General features: G+C 46.5%; 1 protein-coding gene across 3 annotated transcripts in view; it reads right to left on the reverse strand.

The window, feature by feature from the left end:
• Positions 1-7,797: 7,797 nt before the first annotated feature.
• ITPR2 (inositol 1,4,5-trisphosphate receptor type 2) overlaps positions 7,798-23,409 on the reverse strand; it is a 240,615-nt gene continuing 225,003 nt past the window's right edge. For all 3 annotated transcript variants that reach the window (XM_021538671.3, XM_021538669.3, XM_021538676.3), the window contains 2 exons: positions 10,111-10,272; positions 7,798-8,875 (listed from right to left, as the gene is read on the reverse strand). In XM_021538671.3, coding sequence (XP_021394346.1) covers positions 8,789-8,875; positions 10,111-10,272 — 249 coding nt within the window. In that variant the 3' untranslated portion in view covers positions 7,798-8,788. The remainder of the gene's footprint in view (positions 8,876-10,110; positions 10,273-23,409) is intronic.

Genomic DNA, 23,409 nt, shown 5'->3' on the forward strand with positions numbered 1-23,409 from the left:
AGGGGCAGCAGGGTGGCCTTTGGCCATCAGTCCTGCTGAGGCTGCAGGACTCGGGCTTTGTCACCTGGGCTGGTTTTGATGCCTTTTTCATACTTTTCAGCTTCTGTACTGCCTTAGTGTGCAACTCTGGACTTCATATAAAGTGTTAGCAAGTTCTCTTCACAGCTGAATTAGACAAACCAGTCGTTTTCCAGCCTGAGAACCAAGGACACTGTTACAGCTTCAGGCCCCAAAAGTACAAACAGCAGCAAACTGAGGAGAGCAACATGGGAGAATTGGACTTCATGTCCTGAAGCTGTAATTGGACAATTAACCCCAAAGTGTGAAAACTTGTGACCTGGAGTCCATCTTGGGTGGAGGCATAGCCAGACTCTTGTACTGCCCAAAGAGTATCCTTTGAAGGCCTTTTTAATAAATACCTGCTTTATTCCTTTAAGAATGTCCAGCCTCTGTTCTAGGTGGCCTCTCTAGGAATCAGTCTGAGGTCAGGCTGTACAAACCAGTCTGAGTTCCACGTAGCAACTCCCTGCAGGGTCACGGCACAGGGCCCTGCATGGAGTCAGGCAGAAAAGATGGAGGTGGAAAGATTTTGCCATAAAGTAGGAGGCAAGGCAAATGATTTTTTTTTTTGTCTGAAGCCATTCCTCAAACAACTCACATTTCCTCACCCTGGCAGTAACTCCCAGCTACCAGCCAGCCCCGCTAGACTCACAAATGGCACGTGGATAACGCCACAGCTGGTCATTTGGCCATAGCGTGTTTGCCATTTATAGCTGGCTTCCTCAGAGCCCTGCTAAGTCACTAAGCAGCCTTGTGGTCTGAGCAAAGGTTTAGGAGCCAGGAAAATCTGGGATGAATCATTTGCTCACGCACTGGTGACCTGAGACAATCAGTTGACCTCCTTGTGCCCGGCTGTGGGAGCGGCCACCGGGAGCCCCCCAGATGTCAGGGACCTGCCTGGCCCCAGCCAGAAGCGAGTCCCTGGCCCTGGCAGCAGCCATGGAATGCACAGGGTGTGTCCCAGAGCCAGCATCCCACAGAGCTGCAGCCACTCGGGCTGCCTTGACGGGCCCCAAAACCTTTGAAAGCCAAGGGGGAAGACTTTTGGAGATTTCTGGGTTTTGCAGCTCGGGACTCGCTCCCTTCCCTCCAGTGTCTGTCTGGATTTTGAATAGCTCATATAATATGTTATAAATGACAATTAAAACATAAAATGAAGAGGGGAGCAGATGGCTTCAGGCAACATTTAAAAATACCGAGACTATTTCTAAATGCAGATCCAAAACAGCCCTGGGCAGACTCAGCTGAAGGTTATTTGCTGGCCTGGCTGAAAGGACATGTGTGGTCTCCATCAGTTCTCAGGAGATGCTGTTAATAGGACATTTTTTGGCAAAGGCAGGAGGGGACACCCAGGGCATGGGCGGTGCTGAGGACACCGATCTTCACTCCTCTCTTTTGCGGGGGGAGCAGTGACAAAGGCAGGTTGGATCCATGTCCCTGTTTCACCCTGAGGAAGGTGCTGTGCTGGAGGTTGGATCAGGGGAGAGGAGCTGTGCAGTGCCCTAAACTCCCAGCCACCTTCTCCTCAGGATGTGGCTGCTCACACCCTGGGCATTCTCTGCCACAGCAGTATCACAGCCACATCACACTGTCCCAGCAATGACACAGCTTTTTTTCCTTCCCTGCCACCTTAGCTGACATAACTTCTGCCTCCAAATATTTGGTCAGGTGGGGAAAATTACAGGGAACCCATAAGATAACTTGTCACTTGCCTGGAGAAACTGTGTCTGTGATGAACCTCTGGCTGAGGGAAGGCCATTGTGAAGGGAGCCCTCGCCACTAAAACAAGGCAAAATAAAAGGCATCTGCAGGAAAAAAGAGGTGATCTGGCAGCACCATACCTGCCTAGATTGGGTGTGAAGTAGAAGAACCACATTCAGCCCATGAGACAACTTCACATATGTGCTCCCTGCCTTGGAGGTGATGACCTGGAGCAGGGTGGGCACGGCTCTGCCTCCACAGGCTTGGTGGTCAAATGCCCCAGCCCCCACCCAAGGCCATGTGCTGAGCCATGTGGGCTATTATTACAATGACTGTGCTGCAGAACAAGATTTCCATCCTAAGATTGCATTAGACTGGATTTCCCTCTCCTGGAGAAATGGGAACCAGCATGGCCCATGGGGAACCAGGTTTGCTTGGCCAGGATGCAGCACTTGGGCTGCAGAGGAGTCAGATGAGAACCAGCTGGCAGAAACACCCCTTGTCTTTTGCCCATGGAGACTTCCAGGCCAGGTTAGCTCCCATTTCCAGCTCTGTGCCACAGAGGAGCAGATGGATAAAACTCTAAGCCTTGCACTGCACAAGACATTTGAGTAGCTGATCACAGTGGCCACTTCGAGCATTCTAATTAAGAGTTTGATTTTGCCATGTTATAAATGAGCATGATTATAATAAAAATAATAAATAATAAAATAATAAATAATAAAAAGCTTTTGCTTTTATTTTGCCTCTCTTGAACACGCTTCCACCTCCTACTTTGGGCCGAGCCCGGAAGCAGAAGTATCACGTTACTATGAGAGAAGTGAGTTTTGTGGTATTTCCATCCCATCTAGAGCCAGGAAACACAGGCAATTTTGCAAGACAGCTTGTACTCAGTAAATTTCCAGCTCAGTTTATATTTCTGTATTTGTTTAGATTTGTGCTAGCCATGTAAGAGAAGCACTCATCCCAAGTGAGGTGCTGTGGACAAACTTGCAATAAAAACCCCAGAGTTCATAGAGTGAGGATCCCGAGCAATAGAGATGTCAGTGGACCAGTGAATCCTCTCTTCTGAAGACACTCAAGACTGACAAAGACATGGTCAGCCAGCTTCTGGTAACACCAATTCTTTGCAGTAACTCAAGAGCAAACTTCCAGTAAAATCACCATCCCTGGCAACATTTTCTTGTACCCTTGAGACCTTCCCTTGAACTTTCTTCCTTCCCTTTCTTTCCCTGCACTGTAACACATCATGTTTACAACTCTCACAGTCTGGGGCCAGGTGCACAATACCCTGTGAGCATCTTCCCACATCCCAGCTGACATCCAGATGTTTACACCTGCCTAGGAAGAGCCATGACAGCTCCAGGGACCAAAATCTCCTCTCCTGACTCCTCCATCAGTGGCAAAGCCCTGCCACAGGCAGCAGGATTTGCATTTCTCATGGGAGGACAGCACTCACACCAGCTTTGCTTGTTTAGGGCTGCAGCCAACCCGTCCCCATTCCTGTTCCAGTGTTCCCAAATCCCCTCAGCTGGGTCGTGTGTGCACAAACCACACATGGTCACACACAGCATGAACACCCTCAGCTCTGAGAACAGGCAGATGAAGAGCTGGGAGGGGTTTTTGGGAGCACCAGGAATTCTGCTGGCTTTATCAAATTGGGGTGGGAGCTTCCGTGCCAGACTCCCCAGTGGGCTGCAAATGGTCCAGAACCAACTACAAAGCCAGCAAAAGTTGACTTGAAAAAAGAAATAATATAAACTCTGAGCCAACTTCTGTCCTCCAACACAGACTCATGACTGAAAATTGATTTTTTAAACCCCATTTCAAGGTTCTTCTGTGCTCTGCTAAACACAACTGTGGGTCTCTACAGCAGGGACTGAGTTAAGACAGGTCCCGGGTGTTTTATCCTGCAACGCTGGCAAGGCAGGGGAGAAGAAGCAAGGAAAAATATCCTTTTATCTTTGGTAAGGCAGCAAGTGCTCCTAGGAGAGGATTGTGAAACTCAGATTGACATATCCCAGCTGAAGGCCATTACAGGAAACACTGAAGATGTGCCCAAAATCTGCAGTTTTCATGGCAGCTCAGTGTTACTGGGAAGAAAACCTATAAATGTGGCAGATATTGGGGGCCAGAAGGGAGCAACATATAAAGGGAATTGGAGCCTTTGGGCTCTAACTGGATCCCCCACATTGCTCTTGGCATCTGGATGAAATCTGAATGGTGACAGGGCCCACACAAAGCAGTGGCTGGGCTGAGCCCACAGCCTTGCACACGGGTGTGCATTGCCTTGGCAAAGGCCACATGGCTGCTCCATCAGGGCATGGAGACTGTGCAATGATTTACCACAAGAAGGGCTGCTAGGAAAGCCTCCTGCTTCCATTGAGTCACATCCTGGATGTTGACAATCATTAAAACATTTAAACAGAATTATTAAGCCTTAAGAACACTATGCTCCTATACATTTTAGCTTATTTCTTTGGTTAATCAGTAAACCCCGTGGTCCAGGACATGCCCAGGTCTCATCTTACCTGAGTGGCAGCAGACACAGGTGGAGACATGGAGAAGGAAACTTTAAGTACAAAAAGAAAGTTAACTCTTGTCTGTTTGCATCAAGAGAAAAACGTGGAAATAGTAAAGTTAGAAAGGCTGCTTGTCTTCTGCCTTGCAATGTCCTGCTTCAGCCTGAAAGTGCAGCATATAAATAGAGCAGGCAAGTGTGAGCTTATGGTAGCAATACACCACTGCACATTTCAAACCCCCACAGCCCAAGTTTCTTTTGAGGCATTTTGAATGATTTTGTGCAAATTCAGGATGCTCAACACAGGCACCTGCAAGCAGGAGTCGTGCTCCTGAGGGCATCCCGGGGCAGCAGAGAGGTTAGCAGCCTTAAATCTCAGCTTTCTCCTCTCAAAAATAAACTTGGCAGCCTTCCCGAGAAAATAAGCACGTGCTTTCCAAAGAAAACATCCTGGCCAGGGATGCTTTTGTCACAGGAGCAGCAGCAGCAGCAATGGTGGAAAGCAAGGAGCAGAATTTACTTGCAGGCCAGAACAGCTGAGCCAGTGCCCAGGGAGAGGTTTGCTCCCTGAAACACCTCTTGAATTAAAATGTGCCTCGGGGCAAACATTTTGAAAAAAGAAAAGCTTTGGCATTAGGTTCTCAGTGCTGCTTGTGAAACTGCTCCCCTTTGGGCTTAGGAGCTTAATGCTGGTTTGGGGGCTTTTTAAGTATGACTGTAATCTTAGGTTGAAAGCTTGCTGCGTGAAACCCCGTTTTCTCTTAGGATATCCTTCTTGTAAAACCATCTAAGAAAACTAGTAGTAAACAAGCTCCTTTCTATTTGGCTTTAAAATCATACCAGAGAATAGAAAAGAAAGTTATTTCTACTCAAAATCTCAGTGAGTTGATGGAGCAAGTGCACAGGAGAAACAACATGCTCTATTTAATAGGATTTTGCTTACTAATTAATTAGCAGGCTTTCTCTTGCTAAGAAGAGGCCTTATTATTTTCATCATTAATATTGACTATATGTAAAAAAAAAAAAAAAGAAAAAAAGCTGTAAAAAGGAAAGAAAGCACTTCTATGGTGTAGTTTTCCAACCACAGGTTTTTAAGGGGTGCTATTCCTTTTTTCTCAAGACCACAGATTTCCTTAGCCCAAGTTATCCCCGTTGAGGGACACAGTCTGTTTTTCTCAATTCTTTCACCCAGAGGAGAGGGGAAAGCCCTTGGTTACACTAAAAACATAAAAAAAAAAAATAAAAATAAAGAGGACAAAAATGTGCAAAATAATCCCACACAGAAAAGCTTGCATCGTAGTGGAATCATAAAGGTTGGAAAAGACCAGGCAGCAGCAGAAGCCCTGAGGCTGTTTGCCTTGAGCCTGCTCATCCCCACCTGGTAACACCCAACCCATCCCCATCCCTGCCTCTGCCCACCTTCACCCAGGGCTGCCCTGGCCTCAACCAAGGGCAATCCAGCAAATCCTACAGCCAGCTGCCACCCAACCTCTGGGAAAAGCAGCATGCCTGGATCCATCATCCTGGATGGAGCCATCTGTGCCTGGAATAAAACAAATTCTTGCTTTCCTTGCTGCATTCAGCCTCCATCCAATCAGGGCTGAAGGAATGGGTGCACACCTACAGCCTGGTCCCCCACCCAGCCTGCTCTTCCCAAATCAGAAGACACATTTCAAACCAGCCTTAGCACCAAGAATGAGACAGACGTATATAAAATGACAGATTTTATTAAAAGTTACATCCAGCAGCAATGGACACATTTACTTAAGTAGATTTTAACTGTCAAGGAGCTTATAATTATAAATCTCTCTAAGGCATTAAAAGCTCTTAGATGTTTTAACTTCATTGCAATCATTTCATATAAATAGGTAAGGTAAATGATATTGCCTAGGAAGAGGTTACCCCAGCTGCATTTAACAAAGATATACACATAAATATATGTATAAAACAATGATTTTTGTTATAAACTCATTCATGGGGATATTTCACAATCTTTAAGTCTTGGGGCCTGGCCCTGCAACCATTATTCATGCAAGGAGCCTCCTGTTTGCCTTACCACATGTGAGTGTGCAGATTGCTCACATGGATGAGAACAGGGCAGAGCCTAAGTTTTGACAGAAACAGCAAAGATGTCAAAATTCTCAGTGAAATATATTTACAGTCTGTGCAAGTAGCATCACCTACTGTTACTGATCACAGAGGTCTCTCTGAGAAGCTATGAACAGCACAAAGGCACCGTGGCCAAGGTGAACCAGCATCTGCTCTCTGATTTTGATGCTGTAACTCTTCCTGGGCTCCTGAGCCCGAGGGGATGTGGTCTGGGGTGTGAGACACAGGGAGCCCCAGCAGCACCCACCTTCAGCCCTGAGCTTGGGCACAAACCCATCCAGCCTCAGGTTCTTCCAGCTCCAGCAGCAGAGGCCTCCCCTGATGTGCAGCTGCTTTTTCTAAGTGTAAACAAGAAAAGTGCCAACCCATTCCAGTATTAGCCAACCATGCACCCCCCAAAAATAATGAGAGTTTAACTTATCTTATAACTGAGCTGTGCTTTGTGTTTTAGAAACACACTTGTGAGAAAGAGGAGATTGCTGCTGCAACAGAAGTTGTGAGTAGATCTGACTAACTGTATGAACTAATTTGAATTAATACAGCTACCAATGTAGTTGAGTCTCTACCAATTTACTGCTGACTTTATGTTTGTGGGCAACTCCTTTGGCCATCACCTCTCACAGCCAGGGTACCCTCCTGACTAAGGCCAGCAGAAAGAGATTTTCTTCCAGTAAAATACACAAACCTCTGATTTCTGCACTAGTTTTGAAGGACACAACTGAAGCCAACAGGAGATGTTTTAGTGGTAGATGATATAAATATATTGCTAAAATATATTACTTTTATCTCAGCCACATCACTGACACAAAAAATAAGAAAAAAGAACTGGTTTGAATTTGGTATAAAGAGAGTGAAATATCTCTTCCTTCCCTTTACTCTAGGCCTGTTGGTTTGAATAGTGCCTTAACCAGGACAGCAGCATTTCTCCAGGAAGAAACTGGAAGATATTTTCATCAATAATATTTTTTCGTTCAATCAAAATGGCTTTTATAACAAAATGAAAATTTCACAGGGGCAAATCACTGTAAAAATATTAAGTGAATTAAAAAGTGACTCCATGTAACAAGAGGTGCATTTTCAAATGTGAGACAATCTGGTAACCAAAACCCACTGAAATGAAAGCGAACTGAGGACACAACTCCTATTTGTGCCCCTCCATTTTTTTCCTAAAAGACAAAAGAGTTTCCTAAGGCTCTGTGGAAACCCTGTAACTTTTCTTTCAAGCCATCCCAAGAAATACAGGACAGAGCAGAAACCTGCACTGGTGACTTAGCTGCTGCCTTTTGCAGGGCTGAGAGCTGGAAGGAGCTTCTCTGATGTTGCCCCCCTGTTCCCCACCAGGCTTCCCTGCAAACCCCTGGAAGTGGGAAGGGCAGGCAAAACCATCAATCCATGATCAGAGGAAAGCTGGCAGAATATGGTGTTTATTTACTCAAGTCAACTATTGCTGAAGATGAGTTTATGGAAGGTAATGACACCATTACAGTTCTGTACAGAAAGACATTTCTAAGCTTTTTTTTTTTAAATAAAATCCCATACATGCTTCAAACGACGAGTATAATTTTTCCCCCTGAATCCTCCATTGGAACTTGAATTTAGAACACAGTTTAACTCCTCAGTATGTGAAACCTCACGGCCACATTAATCGAGAACATCTGAAGCCAGGAGAAAGAAATCACTTCCAGTTATGTTGTCAGTATTATGTGCATAACATTCCCACAGCTGTAGATCCATTGTGCTCCATGTTATAAATAAGAAATTGCATGGTGACAGCTAAAATTCAAAAGCGTTAATGTTTCTCTTTGCAACTTTTCCTATATTTTCCTTTTTTTTTTTTTATTCTCCCAGTCTTTTGAGGCTTCTCCCCTTTCCCTCCTAGTAGAAGTCACTTGAAGCAACATCACCGCTTACGGACTGACATATTTTCAGTAATTAAAAAATAGTAAATGCCAAGCAATTATGACTAATGTTGCTATTTGGCAAGTGAGCCAGAGACGACCTATTGATTCAGAGCCAGGCTGTTGTGCTTGCCTCAATAAACACCTCTCCTCCTTCTGCTCAGCTTGTTTCTCCCCCTGCTCTGGGGAAAAAGGAGCTCCCAGGATATGGCCAAGAGCTGTCCCAGCCTCTGTCCCAGCCCTGGGCCGCAGCCCGGCCGGGCAGGCAGGGAATACAAACGAGCTGCCTTGTATCTCTCACATTCTAGGTTGTGGTCCCTCTCAACCACGAAAAACAGCTACAAATTGTTCCCAGAGCTAAACCACTTAACATCTTGGCACTTGGTTGTTTTTAACTTTGTAACAATAGGCACTGTTCACTCCTCTCAATCTCAGTTTTTTATTCTATAATAAAGCAGGAATACTGATGAAAGGCTAGTCACGGCTTCTCCCCGTGGTATCAGGGTGGTGGCATGTGATGATTCACATGGGGTGTGTTTGATCCAAGAAAGCCCAGCCTCTGCTTATTCTTCCTTTGTTCTGTCATCTAAGGTGGAAAGGCAGAGAGAGAGACGAGTTGAGATTTTTTTTTCTTTTTACTATTATTTAGCAGTCACAGAGCAAGATACATATAAGCAAAACAACAGGGAGTGGAATTCTTTTCTTCAGCATAGAAAATTACAAGTAAGGGATGTCTTTGAAGTGGGAGATCTGTTTCCTGCAAAGTGTGGACATTTATTCTCATTTATACATTATTCTTATCCCCCGGCAGGTCTTACATAGTATTATTTGTGCTGCTATTGTGTTGTGCAGCCCTGCAGAGGGTCAGCGTTTGCACTTGGTGCTGTAGAATCACAGAACTAAAAGATGGCCCCGGCCACACAGAGTTTAAATTTAAGCCAGGAGAGAACAGATTCGGCCAGAGGGGGATGAAAAAATTCCCACCAGGATGTTGTGGGTAAGCACAATGAGCAATGGTCTCAGCACATCCAGCCTAAACCTTTGTTGGCTTTTTCACAGGGAAAAGTTTTAAGGAGAGATTTGAAGGGGAATAATTAGATAACTCTGTTGATGCCATTGAAAGGCTTCCCGTAAAGAACACATACAGATGCTTTTCTGAAACTGTAATGAGCAAAGCAGAGGTGACCAGCACCTGTAGCAAAAAAGGAGGTGGCCTTTTGATCCTGAAGGGAGAGCAAACACACCAGGCAGGCGATGTGGGCAGGAGCAGGGCTCTAAGGGAGGCTCTAAGGGAGGCCAGCAGCTTGTGCTCCATGCGGGAGAGCAGAGGGAGCTGCAGGAATGGCACCAGCGCAAGGGTGACACAAGCAAAGCAACAGGCTCTGCAAATTGTTTTCACAAGGGCACTGCTGATGTTCTCAGTGGGGGAAAACCCCACGGGCTGGACACAGAAGGCTTTTTTCCCTCCAGGCTCCCATCCGTGTGCAGCTATTCCTGACACTACATCGCTTTCACTGCCGGGTTATGCAGCCCCTCATCCCTTCTGCACCTTCCCCTCTGTTCTTGCACACTCCCCAGGAGCATTGCATGACTAATTCCCCCTCAGAGTTTTCTCCTTACCTGATCTCTGCTGTTGCTAACAGAGTAAAAATTTCACTCCAAACCCTTATCAGTGTATCTACCCAGAGAACTTGCTGGAGGGAAAGATAAAACCTTCCTGAGACAAAAGTCTCTTTTGTAACTGCGTCCTGACTGTGACTTGATGGAAGTCAGCGCCTTCACTCACATGTGCTCGCTTTGCTACCCACACAGGGCACTTACCTGCTCCTTGAGCTCAGCCAGCTGACTGGAAAGCTGTTTTACAAGGCTCATGGTTGACTCCAGCCTCTCCTGCAGGTTCCTGATTTCATTTTGCTCACTGTCACCTTCATTGCTAACCAGAGACATGGCTCTCATCCGAGGGAACCAGTCCAAATTCTTCTCCTACATAGGTATCAGAAAAATAAGGCGTGTTAGTAGGGGTTTATGCAGGGCTACTAAGCTGATACTAGAGAATGAAAGCTCAGAAAGACTTCTGCTCAGTGGATGACACACAGCAAGTGAGCTTAAGCAGTAAATTTAGAAAGTATTTCAAATGAACAGTTTTATTCTTGGTTCTCATTAGCTACAGAGAAAGTACCAACTGGGAAATCCGAGTTCCCCACAGCTGCACCTGTGCTGCAGTGTGGGCAGTGTTGGCACATTCACCTGTGGCTCTGGCAGGAAGAAATGCCCCCTCTGGGAATACTCCTCTGGTACAGCAGGAAAGGAAAGCCTCAGTGCTCCCCATGCTTTGCTCTTAAGTGTATGCAGGGACACATTTCTCCTCTGTCTCTTCAGCTTGGCTGGTCTCCATCTATTTTGCTGTCCTTGCAGCAATGTCAGCAAGGCAACACCAGGAAAACAAGTCAAGAGCCTTCCAGACCAGCCTCAAGCACTTCTACTGGAAGAGCAGAAGGACCTGGATCTAGCTGCCCACAGCAGGAGACGTGGGGCCCTGGGCAGCTTAGGCTTCAATGTGCAGTTCAGACCGTGCATTTTGGATAAATGCAAGCACAACCCCGGGGCCAAGGGCACTGCATGGAACAGCACTGAGCTGGGTGTTCCTTTATCCATGGACTCAGGCTATGAATTCAGCCATGACCAAACCACTGTAAATAAACAATGTGAGTCAGGAAGGTGCTGCGTATCCACACGAGCCCAAATTGTCTCTATGGCTCAGGGGCACAGATATTTGTGTGCAGAGCTTAACATACAGAGGAGACAGAGGGTGCAAGACTAGGAGGAGTGGGAGCCACGTGGAGAGCAACCTGCTTTGCCCTGAGACCAAGGGAACAGAGCAGGTCCTGCAGCAGGCAGCGTGCACAAACCTCTGCCCTGTGCCTCGCGGGCAGCAGGAGGATGTGGCTCGGCCACGAGCACTTGATAACTTGAGAAGAGAAGCAAATGAGTGTGTTCCTCCAGTCCCCTGAGCTGTGAACAGCCCCACACAAACAGCACTGTGTCAGGAGGAATGGAAGGAAGCTCTTTCCAATCGTCCACCTACAAGGCATCTGGAAAGCAGGAGCTCTGCTACTTGTGTTGTGCAGGTATTTGGTAAAGTTTTAAGTCCATCAAACTGATCATACTCTTGGAGTTTGCCTCTATTTTTCCTATGAAAGTAGAGAAGGCAGTGATGATTCTGCAGCATTTACAGCTGGGCAGCCCAGGGCAGCCATGCCTGAGCAGGGTCCAGGAGGGCTGGTCCAGCAGAGCTGTGAGCCTGGGATACACCAAGGCTTTATTGTGCTTCCAGGAGGATTTCCTTTCACCTCTGTAGTGCTCTGTCCTGAACACCAAACCCTCCCCTCCTACAGCAGCATGACTTAGAAACAACCAGGCTAAGCCTGAGTGAGCAGGCAGCACTAACAGCACTCGTGTTTGTCCACTCTTTGTGTTAGACCATCCCCTCTGTTACTCTGGATAAGACTAAATGCAAAGCTGCATGAATTTTAGCCTTTTCTTCTTTTTAACTCAAAACTTCCAGTGAATTTTTGTCTGGCTGTGCAACCCCTGCTCCTGTCACTAAATCACCAAGGATGCCCAGGGAGCAGGAGCGTGTCCCCGGGTTGCATTTTGCAGCCCCGGGCTGGCAGCTGTGGGCGCCGGTGGAACGCGGCCTCTTTGCTCGCCGCTCACTTCTCCAGCCTCGTGATCTCATTATGACAATTTACTGTGGTTACACATGATGCCATTTTCAATGGGTCATAACTCATTCAAATCAAAACCTGTTTTCACCAGCTCTGCTGGTGAGCTCGAGAGGAGCGCACGTGACCCTCCCTGTGGATATCCCCAGCTGACACGCGGAGCGGGAGGATCCTGTTTCTGCCACATGTGGTCCTGCTTACAAGACCAGCATTCATCTTCCACCAGTACACGCCGATATTTATTTTAAATTTATTTTGGCTAGGATGTAGCAGAGCATTCATCACGTGCCTGGTGTCGAGCACAGGTGTACTCATTTATACTAAGCTTAGTTTGTGCACAGTGCCTTTCTGGATTGATGCCTTTTTCTTTATTTTTTTTTTTCTTCAAAATGTTTGCCAGCAAATTTGTCTGCCACTACAGGCACAGAACTTTAATTCAAGGCAGCTACAGTGAACAGAGCTGCACTTGTACCTGAATGTTTCCTGGAAAGCTCTGGTATCTGCACTCATTACAGCTCCTCCTGCTTGAAACACCTGAAGATACCAAATGCAAGGCCATAGGAGCCAGCAGAGGGAACAGGAGCCCTTTCAAGCCTCACAACAACCCAAAGTTCCTAAAGCCAGGCTGCACAGAGAGAGCAATCTGAGACTCCATCATTGTGGCTCCTCTGTTTGCCGAGTACTGCCGCCAGGATTGTGAAATACATTTTGCTAGTTTTGTTTTTTCCATCTGCCACTCCCTCACTCCTCCAGGACACAAGGCAGAGACCTCCGGCTGCTTTGGCAAGATTTTTGTGGACTGACCCTGCACCACATTGCAGCATCCAGAGGAATCTGTGCGAGTGCCAGACACCTGGCTGTCCTGAGGGTCCCAGTGTCACCTGCTTTCCTCCTCCTCGGCGTGACGTTACGCTGCCTGGAGAGAGGGATGGCCAGGAGCAGCTGGAGACAGGGATGGCACAGGCAGCAAGCACCTCACCTGCTGGCACACGATGCTGTGGAGCCCACGGAGCAGACGTGGCTCTGCAGCTGGAACTACCCTGCACCACAAGATGTGCCAGCTCATCTTGGCCACCACAAGCCCCAGAGTCGCGGGACCTCAGCGACAGACTCCGCTCAATCACGTGTGCCCAGTTATTGCCTTCCTAGAAATGCTGTGACCATCTCTTCCAGGAATGAAACCCAGGTGTGGATCAGGAAAATCTGGGCCCTTTTTTTAACCTAAAGTATTGCAGAGGATCAAGCAAGGACTTGATCCAAATTCTAAGAGAAGCTGATGGTTTGCATGGACTGGAGACATCATGAAAAGGTGCTGCTGACTTTTGTAGGTGGCAGAGAGGCAGCAGGTCAAACATCTGCCCACAGGTCCCACTTGGAGTCCCAAGAGCTGTGTTAGGTGCAGGTCTCTTGGTTCTCAGCTGCAATACACATCTGATGAAATCAGTCCAGCTGTCTGTTTCTCTCATGCAAAGGATCAGAAAGATTCAAAATTCGGTAGGAGACACATTATAGCCTGCCAAGCTGTCTTTAGGTTAAAAATACTTACCTAGCTTTCACTGATAGTTCCTTTATAGTGCACACAGCAGGTACCTTCCCTTGCTGAACCACACGCTTTTGCCAGTCAATATGATCTTGCTTTTTCATTGCATTATGAACTGCAGAACTTCATTAAAGGGCAATGTGAAAATTAGCTTTGGCAGACAGCTCTGTTTGCTGAGTCTGCACCACAAACAAACAGCAGTTGGTGCTGGGGACAACAAACTTTTGATCACAGACCTACCAGGATTGAGAAGGCGAGTTGGACAAGGCTCCTTGGGCAAAAATTTCAGTGTTCATAGGGGGACACGCACTCTTGTGACTGCTCAGCAATGGGAAAGCTATTTTTACTTCAAGGTAATTGCTTGCCAATTAACTGGAGGTCATTAACATGTTTGTACACCCCCCCAAATATTTGTTCTGGGACTTAAATGTTTCTGTGCTTGGTGCAGGGCTCATCTTGACCAACACCTTCAAGCTGCAACATGCAGGAGCACTCCTGGGGGCGTGCAGGATGTTATCTGTCGTGCCTTACCTATTACTCTTAGAAATCCAACCATTTTGCCCAGGATAGCGTTCACTCAGAAATTTGAACCCAGCCTGGAATGGAGAGGCAATTTGGAGGAGGAAGGCAGGCTGCTGGCAGGGAGCAGGGCAAACCTCTGCAAACAGCTGTCACGGGACTCAATCAACAACCACCAGGTTAGCCTGAGGTGACACAGCTCGAGCATTAATGAGCTCACAGAGGGTGAGCTATGTGGACAGGATGCTTTTAAAGGCAGTAGCTGCTTGGATAAATAATTAATTGTGAAAATGTACCGAAATCTTCTTTCTAAACAACCACCGTTCAAGGCAGTATGTTGTTATTTTTATTCCATATTGTTATTTCATTCTTGCACAGGACAGCAGCAATTCACAGCCCACCTACAGATCACAGCATCTTTCTGCTCCACACTCTTCCCGCAAGCGTAACCTGTGCCTCACAGGATCCATATTTAAGCAGACATCTGCGTCCAGGGCACAGCGTCAGCCAGACAGGAAAGCTGCAGGGACAAAAAGGAGCTGCAGCCTCCTCTCCGCCAGTTCAGCTGGGGGAAAGGGAAAAAAAGGGAAAAAAGGCAGGTGGGGCGAGCCAAAAGGCTGCGGGCCAGGGAGACTGCACACGGGCAGAGCAGACATTTGGTGAGGTGATCCAGCGCGCTCCCTCCGTCCTCCCCCTCGCTGGCAGGGCTCCAGCCGCAGGCACAGCTCCCCCAGGGCCAGACCTCTGTGCAAGTGCCCTGGGCACATCCTCGAGGTGCTCACGGAGAGGGCACATGCCTGAGAAATCACAGGGCTTAGAGGATTTGCTCCTTGAGCTCACTGGAAAACCTCAAACCCTCTGTCTGGGAGAAGCAGGCTCAGAGCAGAAGTCTGCGCCTGCCTCCTGCAGTTTTCTGTGCAACTCTCTCCTTCCCTTTCGTGGGCTTTCCAGGGGGATGGCAGAGCTGTGGGATAAGTCCTCCCTTTGGTAAAATATGGCCGTTTTTCCGACTTTCCTGGCTCCAGCTGAGCAGGGATGAAGGAAAGACTGAAGAAATCTGCTAAGAGTTTCTATACTTTGTACGAAGCCTCTCTTGAGCCATCCCTGTCCTGTTGGCACAGCCAACTGGCTTCAATGAAGCTCTCACGCTGAGCTGAATCCATGCCTTCGGAGTAATTGGCAGAAGGATGTTTCTTTAGGAGGTGCTGGTTTCATAGGCTAGCAGCGAGATGGATCAGCTGCAACCAGCAGGAAAGACTGGGCTGAGCCTTTAAAAAATAGATTACTAGATAACAGTGAGAGAAAATAGGTCAAAGAGTAGGACAAGGGGGATGAAGTAGAGGAGCAAAGGCAGCCTAGTGCAGACTTTCAGCCGGTGCCAGTGCCACGGACTGCGAGGGCCACGCTGCCCGCAGCCGTGCCAGACTCATTTCTCCAGCACGCTCTAATGCAGTGCCTCTCAGCCCTTTCCACCCCGTGACCCCTTGTTGCAACATGAAAACAAGCCCTTTCAGGACTTCCCTCCTATCTGTTCACCAGGAAAAGTGGTGATTACTGCTCGTGACTCCTCCTGTGCTGTGACCTGCCCTGCTGCATGCGCCAGGGCAGGGGAGCGGCCTCTGTGTCTCCCAGCCCACAGTTCTGCAAGGATCCTTCTCTCCTCATGACTCAGAGAGGCTGTCATCAACAGCTAGGCTGAGAAAACAGGGGTGCTGGAAGCCCTCTTGCTCTTCAGCTACGTGGTTGCTGAAGAGTGCACAAGAGGAACGTGGACATCAATCACCAGGAAGGTTTGCTACCGGCACCTTCGTGTGCTGTGCTGGGCTGTCCTGGAGCACATCTTTGTGGGCAGGCAGCGACCACTGCTCCAGCCCCCAAAAAAGGCTCCCATGACAGCTTTAGATGATTGAGCCTCTTTAGAGAGACTGTAGCCACTCAAGTGCCCCTTTGGGGTGGTAAAATTCTGCTGCACTGTTGCTGAGGAGAGACCCCGCTGGTCATCCCGTGGCCTCCGGGGCTGAAGAGTGGCACTGCCAGTCCTCTGTACAAACAAACTGGGCACCATTGCTCTCCAGCAGGCAGCCCCTGCCCTTTCAGGCACAAGAAGGAACAGTTCACTCCCCTTTTCTGGGCCAGCACCTTGAATAAATACTTTAGTGCTGGGTACAAAGAGATCTGTTTGCTGAGAACTATTCTGTATGTCTGAAATGCAAACCCATCCATTCCCTTCCCAATGTGCTGCCCATATAAGCAGAGAGGGATCAGTCCAAATGACCTTTTGAAAGCTATTATTTTTATGTCTAGGGACAGAGTCTGGTCCTAAAAGTCCAGCATTATGTAGCTCCTAGATTCACCTTAAAAAGGGATTTTCAAGATTTAAGCTATCGTGTGCTTTAGATGACACAGGGCAATAACCACTTTGTGATTTAATCACAGACAATAATAATTTGGTTCAGTGCATGATTCAGCTAATCCACAATTTGATAAATGTTCATCCTAAACTACAAACCTAAATAGCTTTCTGCAAATCCTGTTTGACACTTTAATGTTAAGGCTGTATTTGATAAGCAATCTGTGCTGTACAAGAATATAGGGAGAGAAATTAGGAATTGTTATGCATCTATATGCATCCAGAACAGTAATTCAAAGAAAATAAAAATAAACCTTGGCAATTACAGATAAATCTTTATGCAACAAGAAAACTAATAGGTTTGGCTGGGTCTGCACTGGATTGATACATGCTACAGCTCCCACAACTCACAGAAAAACAGAAAAACCTGTTACCCCCTGAAAGAAGGTTGAAACCACAATACAGATCCACTCTCTGCTTTAGCAGTGTCATTGATGCATTTACTTTCATTTTAACTTGCCTGAATGTTTTTGAGGGCTGCAACAGAATCTATCACCGTAATTCTGAGTAATTGTGAGTTCTTCAAGACTGATATCCAGGCCAGGCAGTTATAAATGTCTCAGTGTTTCTGTATCAGCATTCCCACTTATGATACCCCTGCAAAAATTATGGTGAGGAATGATAATAAACCCCAAATTGCGAAGAATTTTCTCTGATGCTCTACGGGGCAGTTTAGACACTCAAATTGAAGCTCTGTAAAGGACAAGCACCACAATATTTCTGCTTATCAAACACACCTAAGGGACTTTGCATTTACCTCCAAAAGATGGAAACGATCATGGAAGTAATTTTTTCTGTAAGTTTGAATGTGCTCTCTGCATGCAACTGCTGTTGTGGGCAAGCCACGTGCAGGTCTGTGAGTCACAGCGTGTCCCTAGAGAGGAAAATGCCACCCTGACCCGGGCTGCAGCAGTCAGAGAGCAGCCACAAGGGGAGGGATCCCACTTCAGCAAGGTGGCAAGCAGAAACCAAACTCAGCAGCTTTGTTTCTGAGATGGCACAGTCCAGCCACTGTCCAGGTGGAACCCAGGGATCTGCAGGTGTGCAGGGACCGTAGGGGACGCATGGGAGAGCCAGGGCACAGCTGCTGTGTGCTTGGAGAGCCTCAGCTTGTGTCCCACCCCAGCACTGCTCTCCTTGAAGACACGTTTGCTTCTGGTGTCGTCCCTTCCCACAGCACATTTCTGAAATGTTGCTTTCTTCTGCTGTATCAGTCACTCTCTGCCACCTTATCTCTCTCATAACCCTGATAATTGATATTGTCCTGTGCAAATCTTCAAATATCCCAACACTACCATCAAAAGCTAGGATTTGGTCCGTAATATTTGCACCCTTAAAATAGATACAATTATAAATTTGTGTAAAAAATGAGTTTATTTTTCCACATTCCTATGTTTTCATGTTGTTAGTGGTTACGAGACATACTTTAGGAAAAACACTTCAGATCATTCATTTAAAATAATTATTTCTGATATAATCCCTGGATCTTGTGCATAACGAAACATCTGGTACAGAGGTTAGAAGATAAATGTTCTTGGCTTTTTTTTTCCCCTTCTTTTGTTAAACAGATGTTGTTGATACAAAACACAGAACTGTAAATCATAGCCTGCATGTGGACACAGGCTGTCACTACTGAGCAGAAATTTACTGTGGCTAGATAGAGGTTTGAAACAGCAATGAATCACTGGCTTACTAACTTTGTTCACGTGGCTATGGTTTCAATATTCTGACATGAAGCGCACATGTCCTTAAAGAAAGGACCTTGTCTGGTTCAGTTCCAGCTGTCTCGGTGTGGGAAGCTCAGCACAATGCCAGGGCAGCCCGTGTGCAGGGGAACGTGGCAGGTCTCTGTGCCCTCCCAGCTGGCAGTGCCCCACAGCCTCAGCTCCCCCAGCGCCACCGGCGCAGCCCTGGCACAGCCGAGGGGCCGAGCTGCCCGCTCAGCCCCAGCTCTGCCGCCAACACGCCTCCAACTCTAACCTGGTCCTCCATTCCTCTGCTTCCCCTGCTGCTCCCCACAGCATTTCAGTGAGTTCATGCTTGGTTTGTGGGCCAGGACCCCGCCGAGCCCGGCAGCGGCGTCGCTGCTTCCCCTTGGCTTTGTTTAGAGTGACCAGAATTCCGATGCCTCCCCAGCCCCTTGCCTTTCCCGCTCCCACACGGCTCGCACCAGCGAGCTGAGCCCCCCCTTCTCCCATTCCTCTCTTAATATTGATTTTCCTTCACAAAACACGCCAGCAGCACTCCAGACGCTGAACTCCAGACAAAAGCCAGTGGCACGAATCCCACTGCAAAGTAAACGTCCCCTGCAGTATCAGGCCACAGATGATGTCTCCTCCTCAGACACATATGTACCATCCAGCTGGTGAGGACACCACAAATTTGGACCTGCTTTTGTCAATGTGCCTGCTGGTTTGAGCCAATGGATCAGGGTCTAACTCCATGGTAAACTCCAAGCCATGACCTCTGCTTCTTAGCTTTTGAAGCACACATATTCAGGAACATATTTGTTGAAATTTATGTTTTGGGGATTTTTTCACATTTAATTGTCCTGTCACCTTGTATTTTGCAAGTACTGTCCATTTCCTGGCTTTAGCTTCAATTTGGTGTAACAGAATCTTTGGGAAATACAAAGACTCAGCTGGAGACTCGTTTTTCAGAGGCTCAGGACTTGACCTTGTTCTCAGCTTTACACAGGCAGAGCTCTGCTGATGGCAGTGCAATTGTTCTGGTTTAGGATGTTGCCAGAGCAGAGGCATTTTGAGTCCTGATCTGAATGTTCCTGCTTCGGGCCCATTTTCACTCTGATGTATTTTGCACATGGGGCAGTATGAAAGGACAGCTGAAAGAACAACGCTTTCTTTGAAAATTAGTAAGAATTATTGACTATCACCACACAGAACAGATTTTTAAGCAATGATACAATCATGCACACACCTTACACATGCACAAAATCATGGAATCATTAAGGCTGGAAAAGACCTGGAAGATCATAAAGGGACATACTTGAGTACCACTCAGAGGAGAGGATTAAGTTCTAAGTTCCTCTGCGAAGCATCTCTTGAGAAAACAACACCAAGCAATGGCCACCTTCCAGCCCTATGGGCTTGAACACTGACAGCCTGCTCTGTGCCCCCTTGCTCTGCTCAAATGCTTGCTTGTGCCTTCCTCTGCACAGCAGGAACAGCTCCTTGCCCATGCAGGCACGATGGCCAAGGACTGGCCCCGTGGCAGGTCTGGTTGCAGCACACAAGGTGCCACCTATCCACTTGCACTTTTATTCCCTTCAGGAAATAGGTGGGAAACAGCAAAACTGAGCCCTCTACTCATTCAGGTTTGTGTCTGCTGTGGGTTGTTTTCAAGGCTGCAGGCATACATGAAAAAAAGAAATGACCCTTTATCTGCCTATACTACATTTTCATTTAGTGTTCTTGCTAGGAAATATTATGGATCCTCGGTACAGATATGCTTTTTTTTTTGTTTGTTTTTTTTTTGTTTTTTTTTCAGTCCATCATTTTAAATGGTTTGCTGTGTTCAGTTAAACTGAATTTTCACTTGAGAACAAGCAGATGATCAGTTTCACAGGCCTGAACTTAGGATTTTCCTTCAGTATCACCCAACAAAATGAAAAACAGAAACAAAACATTTTAATCACATGTGTATAAAATACACAGGGTTCATTAAACATGATTTAAAGCTGCCTGTTTGTTTTGGATGCTCTTTAGAGCTCCTACTACCCCAAACTCACAGAAGTGTAATGTGATTCCTGATCTATTGAATTTTGGAGGATGGCTGTAGTGGGTTCCATTACATATAAATTGGATGCAGCCACTTTACAATCTCCGATATATACTTTTATCTCAAAATGCCCTGTGAGGCAATTGTGCAAACTACTTTATCAGGGATTGTTGTTGGTAATATTGCAAGAATTCATGCTGTAAAAAATACATCAATGCCATTTAAATTGAACAAAATGGTTCCTATTTTTTTTTCTCGTAGAGCATTTTTAACCATCTTCTCAACAAATTTGTTCAATAAATACTGTATGAAACAAACATTTTGCACTTTGTCCCACAGATGCAATTTGCCAACCTGATTGATTTCTTTCTCTACAACTAATCTGATTTCTTTAGGCTATACATCTTTGCTTTTATTAAAGATGATGCAATCGTAGCTTTTTATCATACACACATCCACCACACAAACAAGAAAGAAGATTCTGCAAAGCAGCCTTGCAACCAAATAGAAAAGCCTGACACAAATCTTATAAAGCTGATCCCAAAAGATAAATGGCACAATGAGACTAAAGTTACACAAATTCAGAAACCTATCCAGTCAGAGTAATATGGGCCAGTGGATTTTTCCTTCCACGATAGATTCAGCAAACAAGTAACTTCATCATATCTGTAGTACCTTGTAAATCAAGCTCAAGCCAATGTTGCACCAAATCCCCCCAAATCTTGCTGCCTCTGCACTGTGAGAGGTCAGCAGCAGAACTACATTTTTTGTAGCCTTTCCCTGGTTTGCATCTTGCAGAATCTCACTGCTATATTTTGAGTCCCAACAACTTCAAGCCTATTTACTTTTAAATGTAGTTCCTGGTAAGTCAATAAATTCACCTCTCTGTTCTTTCACTGACTGCCCTCGTGTCTTTGGGGAACCTTGCTGTCCTGCCTTTCCCTCAGCATCTGCAGTTATCTGTCTTGGCTGTAGACAATTTTTCAGTCTCTTTCCCATTCAAGCAGCCAGAGGCTTAGTATCACTGTAATACAAAGAGCAATAATTGTTTTCAAATGTTGCAACAATATTCTCAGACAGCACTGAAGTGTTTCGTGTCTCTTGCTTCTCCCATCGTGAAAAATCAAAATTAATTCAGTTGACACGTTTCAGGATCTGCTCATCACATTGTTCCTCTGGGGTTCAACTTCTTATCACTAGCTGTGATCCCAGTTAAGGTCCAGCTTTCACTGGCAAAGCCCTGTGCAGCCAGTCCCGGGAGAATCAGGGCTCTGTCACTGCCAGCATTTTAAGTGCAACAGTAGGTGCCTATGCAGTGCCTTGGAGAGCCTTTCCCTCACTTGAAATCACAGACTAATGGCCTGCCCACACACAGATCCATCTCAAGCCACAGGCTTCTTTAACAAAGGGATAAAAGATGGCTTTTGCAGGCTGCCTGGAAAGTTAACAGCTCCAGCCTCTGGCAGGTGGAGGCGGGAGCGGATTCCAGCGGGGAAGTGCAGCCCTGGCCTGCCAGCAGCGCCGCTCGGCTCGGGGCGCTCCAGCTGGAGCTCCTCCACTCCCTGCTCCTGGGGATGTGCAAGTTTCAAGGAACACATCCTCGTGTCCAGACCCTTCCTCGAGTTTTTAAGGCCAGCAGCAAGCAAACAAACAGCAATCCAACTCAGCTCATTTATTTTAATTTGCAAATGGAAGGAGTAGAAGTTGGAAGGAGGACAAGGAGGCTGTGACTACGCTGGATTATCAAGGCAGAACCCATCTTTGTAGCAAAATCTTTGAAGGCTAAACAGACAAGTGGCCAAATCTTCAAAATACAGAGGAAATCAAGTTAAGCTTACAAGTGAGCCACAAAATCACAGGGGCCAAAAAGACTAGGTCTGGGTATCATCAAACTGCTGATTCTGGATCTCACGGGGGGAAAAGCCTCTAAATATCAATGAATGTACTTTTGAGGAGTTTTAGTCTCTGCTCTGTAACTTGAAATTACATCACAGCTGTGTACACAGAAGTGATTTTAAAGGAAAGAAGGAAACGGACAGGATTGTGTTGGTGCTTTGTAAGTATGTGAGGGGCTGAGCAGAGACGAGGGCTCTGTGCCATGGCCAGTCCCTCCCCGAGTCAGCTGGGGGATGAAGGTCACCACCATCCCCTCACTGCACACAGCAAACCTGCCTGGGCTGCAGCACCTGCCCTGATACCAAGCTCTCTCCTGCTCCAGCTGACATCATTTCTAAGGAGGCAGGATCAGATCCATGGCTTCCTGTTCAAGCAGCAGCAGGATAATTAATTTTACCTGTCTGAAAAGGATGTGTACAAACAGAAACCCACTGAAACCTGAAGCTTTTGCAAGCAGGTACCAAATGAAGTCCACCTTTCCCTTTATTTACCCACGTCTCATGCATCACTGAGCCAAGCAGGGCAACTAAATTATTTATGGCAGGCCAAAGAGCCCATTGCTGGAAGATGCAGAACCCTTCAAGTAGAAAAGAAGATGCTCAGCTCTCTTGAAGAATGGGAGCTTTGTGCAAAGATGCAAAATCCTCACGTGATGTTAACTTTTCATGCTTTGAGAAACACAAATGAGCAAGAAAGCAGCTAATTAGGCATGTTACTGTGATTGCTTATTTTATGAAGTGGAGAGGGAGGTGTTCAGCACTTTAATGAGATAATAGCGGAGAGGCAAAATTGTACAGAGAAACAAAAATAGCAGTGGTCTTCCCACAGAAATGAAAATTATTTTTGAGAAACAAGAAAAGCAACAATAGAAAAATAACTCAACACCTAGCAGCCGAAAGATCAGTGCCTCAATTTATTCTGTCCATGTAAGACCTGGCTAACCCTCGGATATCTGAGAGTGGCTCTATTTTAGTGACCGTATCACTCAATAGTGATCAACTCTGAGCTCCTCTGTGGATTTGGGGCAGGCCTCGATGCAGTAAAAGGACTTTCTCTGGGACCTGGTGCACCTAATCCAAAGCCCTGGACTCCCCACAGGGCCCATGCCCACGTGGAAGGACATAGAGAGCTGCGTTCTCACTCACTCTCCTATTTTGAGCACAACAGAAAAATGGGAGCTGTAAATCATCTATTTAGGTGTATTTCTTTAATTGCTTATTTATGAAAACCCAACTGCAGACAAAACCAACACTGCATTTCCTAGGAAATGAGCCTTTCTCAGAGACCTCAGA

This window comes from Lonchura striata, chromosome 5 (assembly GCF_046129695.1).
Source record: "Lonchura striata isolate bLonStr1 chromosome 5, bLonStr1.mat, whole genome shotgun sequence".
NCBI classification, from domain to species: Eukaryota; Metazoa; Chordata; class Aves; order Passeriformes; family Estrildidae; genus Lonchura; species Lonchura striata.